The sequence below is a fragment of the Nestor notabilis genome, unplaced genomic scaffold (assembly GCF_000696875.1).
Source record: "Nestor notabilis isolate BGI_N333 unplaced genomic scaffold, ASM69687v1 scaffold19496, whole genome shotgun sequence".
NCBI lineage: Eukaryota > Metazoa > Chordata > Aves > Psittaciformes > Psittacidae > Nestor > Nestor notabilis.
The window spans coordinates 1-9845 of record NW_009933554.1 but is presented as its reverse complement, the minus strand read 5'-3'; the positions used below and the strand labels follow the sequence as shown (position 1 = coordinate 9845).

The 9845-nt window shown below is 41.1% G+C and overlaps 1 protein-coding gene across 1 annotated transcript in view; it reads right to left on the bottom strand.

Moving 5' to 3' along the window:
* Positions 1–9770, bottom strand: part of LOC104407609 (sodium-coupled monocarboxylate transporter 1-like) — a 24372-nt gene extending 14602 nt beyond the window's left edge. Inside the window, 5 exon segments of the mRNA XM_010016934.1 lie at positions 1064–1218; positions 2079–2146; positions 3748–3799; positions 7227–7292; positions 9438–9770. Coding sequence (XP_010015236.1) covers positions 1064–1218; positions 2079–2146; positions 3748–3799; positions 7227–7292; positions 9438–9770 — 674 coding nt within the window.
* Positions 9771–9845: the final 75 nt, after the last annotated feature.

Genomic DNA, 9845 nt, shown 5'->3' with positions numbered 1-9845 from the left:
ATTTTTCATTATGAGAAAACCTAAATCCCTAGGAAAAAAAAAAAAAAAAAAAAAAAAAAAATAATCAAAAAAACAACCAAAAAACCCAAACATATACTTGTTCTAATACAAACTCTTAATTTGGCAAGATTTTGAACATTCAGATACTCCAACTTTATGTGAAATCATGAAAAGCAAATTTTAAAACTCAGAGCTGAAATCCTGATCCAGTGAAATCTGTGTAAGGTGAAGTTTAACTAATTTATTGCCTATAAACTACAGTCTTAAGTAAAGCTGTATGATGCCTGTGACTGTTGTGATGAAATGATGCTCCAGTAAAAAGTCCAATATGCCTGCTTATCTAGAGGTACATCAGTCTAACACCAATATAAAGGTGTGTTTGCATGCCCAGCCTTTGTGGACTCTGCTGGTTTAGCTCTAAGTGAATTACTGATTTTAGATGGCCACAAATCGGGTTTTTTTTAAATCGGGGTTTTTTTAAATCACACTTTAATATAGCATATCTTAGTGAACAATGTAATATTATTTCACCTATTACATGCCTTTATTTCTTTTCTTTTTCTATCTGTGAGCACTATGACTGGGGGGAAAAGCAATACAGTATAACCACTGCAAATCAACCTAACAGATTGAAAAAAACGACTGTTCATGAGGAGAAAAAAAAAAACACAGATGAAATATTCACCAAAGAACTTGGTAAAGAATTGAAGAACCTTCTTAATATCATGAACCGGTAGACAAAAGGACAAATGACTTACAATTTGCAAATTGTAAGTATAAATACGATTGTCTTCTATTCACCATTTACTTTCAGTGGGATCAAAAATGTATCCTTAAAACACCTACTTGGCAAAGTAAAAAGGTTCTGCTATTCACAAGATTTTGCATGGTGTAAAACCTAAAAAATATCGCTCACACTAGGTGAGCTTGTTTAAAAATATATAAAAACTGGGTCACAACTTCTCCCCAGCTCCTCCTTCAGTAACCATTTAATTTCACAGTTAGTCACATGGGGTCTGTTTGTAGGAATAAAGAGGCGCATCATCTGCAAGTACAAACTCACTCCCAGAAATTTAATCTTCCTCCATAGTAGGAGTCGTTTACAATACGTCCAATTCCCTCCTGAACCACCACAGCTCGTATAATGACAGCTGAAAATCCAGCGACCATGATTCCAACCTGGAAAACATCTGTCCACACCACTGCCTTCAGACCACCCTGCATGAGGAACAGCATGTATCAGGTACAACAGGGCAGCAGCGCTCTTCCTATGCACTCACATTCAACTAAGAGAAATGTTACAATCTGTATTATGCATAATAGATTAATTTCATCTTCTTCTGTAATGGAAATAATTCTATACTGGAATGTTTAGGAACTGCAACCTGGAACCTATTCAGGTTCCTTTTTTGAAGTGCACTAGAATTTACTTTGGCCATACACATGATTTAATCCAGTATTTCCTTTATCACATAACCTGATTTGGAAGTTTGTATCAAAAGATAAATTGGCAGACAGTGCTCACCTTACACATGTACAGTACCACTAACTGCAGAAGGTATACCATTCAAGTGAATAAAAATAAACATGATTTAATCCAACATATACAAATAAATTCGTCAGTGAGATTCCATTTAATGATTTCTAGACACTTGGTCAATTAACACTAACGTAAAGACCAATCTGTTCATGTGGCACTTGCTATTTTCAGTGGCTCTATTCAGTGACAGGACTATTATAGTTACAGTAAGCAGGTGCTTGACAAATTACACAGCTAATCCCTTCTATATTAGGAAAAAAAAAAAACCAACAAAACCCAGGAGTATTTTCAGGAAGGGAAATCTGTCTTTTTCCTGTTCTTTCTGCAACAACAGAGGTTTGAATGTATCAAAACAGAAAAGGGTTGAGTCATGTAGTGGCTACCTTTGCATCCACAGAAGTCCCTGGGTGGCTACATCTACATTGTGAAATGTACTCCCATGGGGTAACCTGGTTATTAGGCTACTTTTTAATAAATTCCATATTTTTGTGAATAGTGAAAGGAACAGAGATTTTTCACAGCCAAAAGGCCCACGTACCAGTGTGCAATAGAAAGTGCAGACCACGCCAGTTGCCACCACTGCACCCCACAAGTCAAAGCCAGTAACTAAAAAAGAGGAAAATGGCACCAGTGTGAATGAAGCATTGGGGACAAAAAACTTATGATCAATCTTCCACCCCCAAGCTGGTTCCTGGAAAAAAAATAGAAATAAGTTAAAAGCCAAAGTAGGGAATAAAAATGGCAATGAAAAGAATAGTGTGTCTAAACCTGGGGATTCGCACTAGAAAGTTCTAAAAATGAAACAGTTGTTACAGACATTGGAAACTACTAAGAAGGCAGATGTATTTCAGGATCTAGGAAACTACTTGTCCGTAATGTGAATGCTGCCAAAAACCACATCCAACATGCTTCTAGGCCTCAACTCAGGAAGGTTTTAAAATACATGTCCTTCCTTGAAGCACCTTGGTGTCCCACAGAGTCCTTAGGCAGAGATTTAAGCAAGTAAGCAGCATGGGAATGTTCCATGGAGGGAAGGTGGTTCAAGCATGGCCTAGAATAAATGTTTCAGACTAAAAGCCTTTCTTTTATTCTCCTTTCTTTTAGGGAAATATGATAGTATTTCTACACCAGACAACACTGCGCTGTGGCTGGCATGCAGGCTGTCACTGCCCCAGCTTGGCATGCTCACGTCCTGCCAGGCAGGGTGTTTGGGGGTTCCCCGACAGATAGCTCATGTTGATGAGAAGCACTGCAACAAAACTAATGAAAAACATTGCTCCTAGTTGGGAGCCAATTAGGCCATCCTTGCTGTAGTGTGTATTTGCAGGGCAAATATAAACATCAAGGACAAAAAATGTGTGAAACTTATATCCAGAGGAGACCACTGCAGACAGTGTTGTGTTTTTTCTTCCTTTTTGTTCAATGAACAAGCCAAAAAAATCCAAACCAAACAACAAAACCACTGAACAGAACAAGTACGATTTTCATTCTAGCCAAAATGATTAATTTTTATTTGCATTTTGTTATCACCTTTTCTTGCCAAGTGGACAAATTGATTCTGTCAGATTAAAAGTTTCATTTGGCTCCACATAAAAGCTTTTTTCCCCCTCTAAAAATAAATGCAGCTCATTTTCAAAGCAAAGAGTCATTCTGAAGTATAAAATGAAAACATTGCATTTTATAAATATAACAAACATCTTAAATTGAAGATCTCTTTGCTATTGGTTTGGTTTTCCTGGGGGGAAAAAAAAAAAAAAAAAAAGATAGGCTGAATTAAACAATTCCAGGCAGCCCAAAGCCATATTTACAGAACTTTTTGCCTTGCTCTCCTCTTGAAGTACAGCACTTACTTAACCAGGGGAACTAAATGTGTGTTTAGTCTCTGTGTTGCCTTCAAAATTTACTTAAGTCTTCTTAACTTTTCAGAATGTAGCCATTACCTAAGAATATTGCATGAGAGGTAGAGTAATTGAGAGCAGGGTTTCCCTTTGAGCCTCTTCTGTAATTCTTTACATGTAGGGATTAATGGACTAGGATTACAAATGGTCAGCCTTCTGAGTTCCCATCAGGATCAACAGAAATCTTAGAAGATTTCATAGCTAAGCCTTGAGCTATATTTTCAGGTGTGTGTTATCAGAAAAAAGCATACCAGTACTCTATGCAGAAAAAAATATAACAGTGGAACAGTTGCAGTATGCTCATCTTACCTTGATTTAGCGCTAAAGATGGAGCATAAATGACAATACCGGTGTATAAAGTCTAGAAGGGGAAAAAAGATGAAAGATCAAAATAAATGTAAATTCCTTGAAAGCTGATCACTTTCTGGGATGATTTCTTTTCAAGCATTTATGCAGTCTATATTACCTACATTCATAACAGTTGAGAAATAATTCCAGTTGTTAGAAGATGAATGCCTGAGACTAACCAGCACTGTAGTCTCACAGCCTAGTGTTCTTAACATAAATACCAGGCAGTCTTAAATACCAAATCCCTCTTCAGCTTCTCCTAGCTTTTATAATTAACTTATCTTATTGCTTTAAATTGCCATCATAAGGCAGAAACAAGAGCAAAAGGAAGTTGATGAGGTTTACACACTGTTTGCCAAAGAATCTATTACAATTTATTTTCTCAGTCTTGGAATCAGTATGCCTCTCAGTACGCAACTACAATGCATGTAAGTAAAAACAAAGAATACAGCATTACTTAGTCATCATAAGATGAAGCCATGCATGATTATCAGATTTGTATTTTCACCCAATACCGTAAAGATATAGGCAAATCAAGGAGCTACTCCATCCACTTTTTTTGGGCACAATAGGATTCATACACTGATATCGTCTATAATTCTTTGTGTATATTTTTAAATCCTGTTTGATTTTTTCGCATTATTATTATTTCATTTTAATACTAGAACAAGTTCAATTGTGGTATAGTTCAGAGGAATACAGCTTGCAATATGCAGATGACTTCTGTGAAGGTCAGTGATCTTGATTCAAATGATCACAGTCAGGTCCTAAACTGACTTAGATCAGCTTTTCATGGCTCAACTCTTTGGACTCCCTGATTTACAGGGGTGGGACTTGGGCATGGAAGAGAAGCAGAATCAGATGTCATCCAGCATTCAGCAAGCCTTCACCCTTCCCACAGGTGTGAAGTCTGCCCTAGGCAGAGGTGATAAACCAGGGCAGGATGGCTAACCACTGGATTACTCACTGTAGCTTTTGAGCAGATCAAATCTAGTCCCCATGGCAGAGCTTTGCCATGGCCAGAGGCTATGCTGGAGAGAGAGCCCAGAGGTAACTGAAATGAGCGGTAATCCAGCTGTGGGAGGAAATTAGTGTGGAGGGGCTTCTTCACCCAGCATGGCCAGATTGCCCTGGCCCCTTGCTGCATGCCTGCTACAAGCACATGCCAGAAAGTATGATGGGGTCACTGGAGAAATAGTTATTCCTACCCATATACTACTCCCTGCCCATGTATGCACGCATGTTTGTTTTGGTACCATAAGTCCACTCTAGGTTTCCATGTATAGCTTGTATGCAAAGAAAGCTGCCACTCCTGACCAATCCCTGGCAAATGTCTCTTCAGAACTAGCTGCATCGCATCACAGCCAACTACCCGACTCTTGTCAAGCCCAGTCAATGTTTGACTTGCTGTCCATACAGTGACTGTCAGTGTGTGTTGCTGAATTATGGAATGGTTTGGGTGGGAAGGTTCCTTTAAAGATCAGCTAGTCCAACTCCCCTGTGGGCAGGGACACCTTCCACTAGGCCAGGTTCAAAGCTCCATCCAATCTGAATTTGAACAGTTCCAGGGATAGGGCATGTACAGATGCTCAGCTTCTCTGGGCAACCTGGTCCTTCTCTGCAGGGCTGCTCTCAATCAGTTCATCCCCCAGTCTGTACTGATATTGGGGATTGCCCCAACCCAGGTGCAAGATCTTGCACTTGGCCTTGCTGAGGTTCATGTAGGCCCATTTCTCAAGTCTGTAAAAGTACCTCTGGATGACACCCCTTCTCTCTGCTGAATCAGATGCATCACTAAGCTTAGTGTCATTCACAGACTTGCTGAGGGTGAATTCAATCCCACTATAGATGTCATTAATCAAAGTATTAAATGGTACTGTCCCAGTACAGACCCTTGAAGAGCACCAGTCATTACTGGTTTCCATTAGGACATTTGGCTATTGACTGCAACTCTTCGGATGCAATCATCTAGCTAATTCCTTATCCATACCCATCCTTATCCTTATCCAAGGGTTTGTCTTCCAGACAAATCCTTATCTCTCCAAGCCTGCTAAATCAGGGATTCAGCATGAGAAAGTGGCTTTTTCTCATATAGCAAATAAGTGCCAGAAGCTTTGGACAATCAGAAACTGGACTGATGATACAATCTTTCCACTTCTTCAGTGGTTTTTCAGGTTGTATTACTACATATCCTTTTTATTTCTTCTTTTAAATACATGACAACATTCACAGAACAGTTAAAATTACACCATAACATCTTGGGGAGGGTTCTTTCTATTCATTATTCAGGTTAAGTTGTTAGTGCTTGGCACAGAAAGACACTTACGGATCTTTAGTTTATTTCCTTGAGCACATATTTAAGTTGTATAGACTTATTTTTCTGATCTTTGCAAGGAAAATTATGCTTGGCTTGCTCCAGTTTACACAATTGTGATATCTTTGTGTTGCTAGTGAAACAGTGTCAGGATTCACACATGCTAGCACTCCACTTTTCCTGTGGGCTTATGTATCTATAAATGCCAGCTAAACAGCATTGTTTGAATAAGTAATTAGCCCGCTTTGACCACTATCTTATTGGTGCAAGTGTGATTGCCCTGTAACTCCTTATGTGTCTTAAAAATGCACAAATGGGCAAAAAGTAAGCATGTAACTCAAAAAACTTTCTAATTGTATATTCATTCTTGCTTTGGATTCTCCAAAAAGTCCACTTCAAAATTGTGAAAGGAACGCTTTTCTGTGTTTGGTGCATTTGGCACGTGCTCACTGCACATTTGTGAGCTGTGGTCTCACACTGACTTCCTGAATGGGCTGGATACAGCAAACTGCACCAACAATAATTTCAGGAACTGCTTTAGTTTAGCATTCCCCAAAGCAGTAATTTGCTACTTCTCAGTTTGCAGACACACAGTTTTTTTTCCAGTGGTGGTGGTGCAAACCCTTCTGCAGTAAATGGCAGCTCCTGACAGCTTGTTTTCTTACCTTTCACAGTGTCTTCAGAGTTAGTCAGACTCCCCAAATGCATGCACCAGAGGATGAAAACTGCCACTGTAGATAACTGAAGTATATTTACATTTTGAACCCATTATGGGTTTCTCCAGCAGGCAGGTAAAGGGCTGCTCTTCACACTACTACTCTGCAGTGAAGGGTTGCTCATCTCTTGGCATGGCACTGATGCCAAGTGACTGCTCTGGGCACTCAACAAAATACACAGAGACCCAAGGGGCAGGTAGCCCAGCATCTGCTCACTACCTCATTGCTCTGGAGCAGAAAGAGTTTTGTTTCTCTCACTCCCAGCCACCCATGCACTGTGGTAACCTCAACAACCGCTCAGAGAAAACAGACAGTTATACTGAGCTGTTTTCAGTTACACCACTTCAGAGTTACACCACTGAAGAATCCTGGTGGCTACAAGGACCACAGACAGCTTGAGATTTACTTGCCGTTTGTATAATGAAGAGGACTGTTCCACAGAGGCGTAGGCATTTATTAAATCGAAGCTCTAAATACTGCAAAAGACAAGAAAAAACAGATGTTTATGTCAAAACTTGGCACTATTGGTAGGACTAGAGTGAAGTGATGAGCAATACAGAAAGGGCATAATGTTGTTTTTACATTTTCATGAATGGCCAAAACTCCTAGAGTCACCTTCATTGGTATCTCTTTCAACTTGATTTGCTATTTCCTTACAGACCTCACCACTGGGTAATAACACATGAGCAAGTGAAATAGTCATAAGCTGGTCAGTATATGATGGAGTCTGCAAAAGGGAAACTGGTGCTACCCAGCTGCCTCAAGGCACTTGGTAGGGAAGGACCTGTGCACTGTGCCCTGGCAAAGACCTGCATGTATCATCACACGATCATTGAATATCCTGAACAGGAAGACACCCATGGGGGTCATTGAGTCCAACTCTTGACTTCACACAGCGTAACCTGAAATTTCACAGTGACGTACCAGCAATCAACAGAACCCAACTGCACTGTGAAATCAGAGAGAAAAATAAAACATGATGTCTATTCTTAAGCCTTAGTTGATTTGGAAACTCTGGTATTCTGTGCATCCATCTGAACTGCTGTGAGAGAGGGCAGAAGGTTTTCATGGTCAACAGTTTCCTCCCATGGTAACCTCACCTTCTGCACTGCCCAAAGCAGCTCACCATATTCTACTGGTAAGTGGAAATCTAGCCTTCTGTAAAACAGGAACCCTCTCTCACTTTTATATCTAGCCTGAGACAGCACAACCTCTAAATGAGTTTGTCACGATATAGGGCAGATTTCTTCGCACCATCTGTCCTAACAACCCTTTAGGGTGTGTGGTTGTACAAAAGGGATCTCCTTTGCCTCCCAATCTATTCAATCAACACAGACAAACACTGAAGTATCTCAAAGTGCTCAGTCATGAATTAAGCATTTAAAACACAATCTGTGAGTGCAACCATGCAAGGAAGGAGTGCTGAACCCCTGGAAAGACACAATAAGTTGTTTAGTCTCTGAACTCTGTCCACGAATAGAAGATACATCTTTTATAGGTGTATTACTCTGATTTGACCCCAAGATTACCAGTGAATTTCCTATCAATCATAATTAGAAGTTTATTTTAAAAAGTCCTATTTTAGGTATCATCATAACTGACAGTCCAAAAATTAGTAGTTTAAAACACACTGGAAGCCACCAGAGATTTCTGTTGATGAATTCTTATTTAAATCTACCAATAGAAACCTTATTTTCTGCCTCTGGTGCTGCAACACCTCTGTTCAGTGTAATAAAATGCTAAAGATCAAAGTAGCTAGTCAGGGACTTTCACCTGCACTGATGTCCTCTTCCCAATGTCCTCTGTGAAAAGAGCAATTTGTCTCCAAATCCGCAGCTAGGAACTATCTCCATGCAGGGAGATAAACAGGTTGCACAGACCTTCTAAATCAGAAGAAAGTCCTGACCAGATCCTTCTTCACTCTAAAACAGTCAGTCTTGACCTGCAATTGTCCCACCACCCCAGATATCTCTGTGCTACTAGCTATAGATTTAACTTACATGCTGAGCTGAAGACCAGCTCAGCCATATTTTGGTGGAAGTAAGAAAACTCTAAGAGCACTCGCTGACCTCCCTGTATAGGCATGATAGAGAAGACTTTCCCAGCGTGAATGGCCTCAGGTGGAAAGAGTGTCTTCCCAACATTTTTAGGAACAGCAAAAATATGTACTCTGCCACAGGGGAACTTTTGTGGTTGCACCTTAGTTTAGAAACCTGTTTGGAGAGAGCAAGATGCGAGAACTCTGATTCCTATGTCAGATGCTTTTGCACTCTGCTCTTGGTATATTAATTATACATCATTAACCACATGTTATCATCCAAGCTGCACAAGGATTAATCCATCTGCTGAACTGAGTACCTGGACTGAGGAAACAAACCTGGCATGGTGCACAGCTCCTGAGCCAAGACAGCAGGGTTGAGCACCTCCTCTCTGTGGAGGCAGTGTGGGAAGAAGTGGGGACAGAGCAGGCTGCAGCCTGCTCTTGGGAGTGTGGAGATTGGGGCAGCACAGAGTACAGGGTGATTTGGGGAAGAGATTGCAGGGACACCTGTAGAAAGCAGCCGTGAGAAGCCCCCTAGCTCCCTGAAGACTGTGGAAAGGCTTCTTCAGCTCCACCTTACCTCGTAGGTGCTGGTAATGCCCAGCTTGTAGAAGACAGGCAGGAAGATCTCAGCACTGCACAGCACCACCAATGCGTAGGTGATGGCAAAGATGCAGAAGATGGCACCATAGCGGTAGATCTCGGCAGGGGTGCCCAACACGGTGACAGCTGACATGAAGCTGGCGGTGAGGGAGAGTGCAACAGGGAGGGCGCTCATGCTGCGGCCCCCCATGAGGAAGTCCTTAGATGTCTTCTGCCCCCCTCCCACGAACGCGTAGTAGACCCCGATGACAGCCGAGACCAGCAGCATGGCCGCAAAGATCACGTAGTCCCAGACGGTGAAGCCCGCCATGCTATCGGAGAGATTTGCCCTTAGAGCCAAGAATCTGCCCTAAAATCGGAGTGGCAGCTGCTGCCCCCGTAGAGG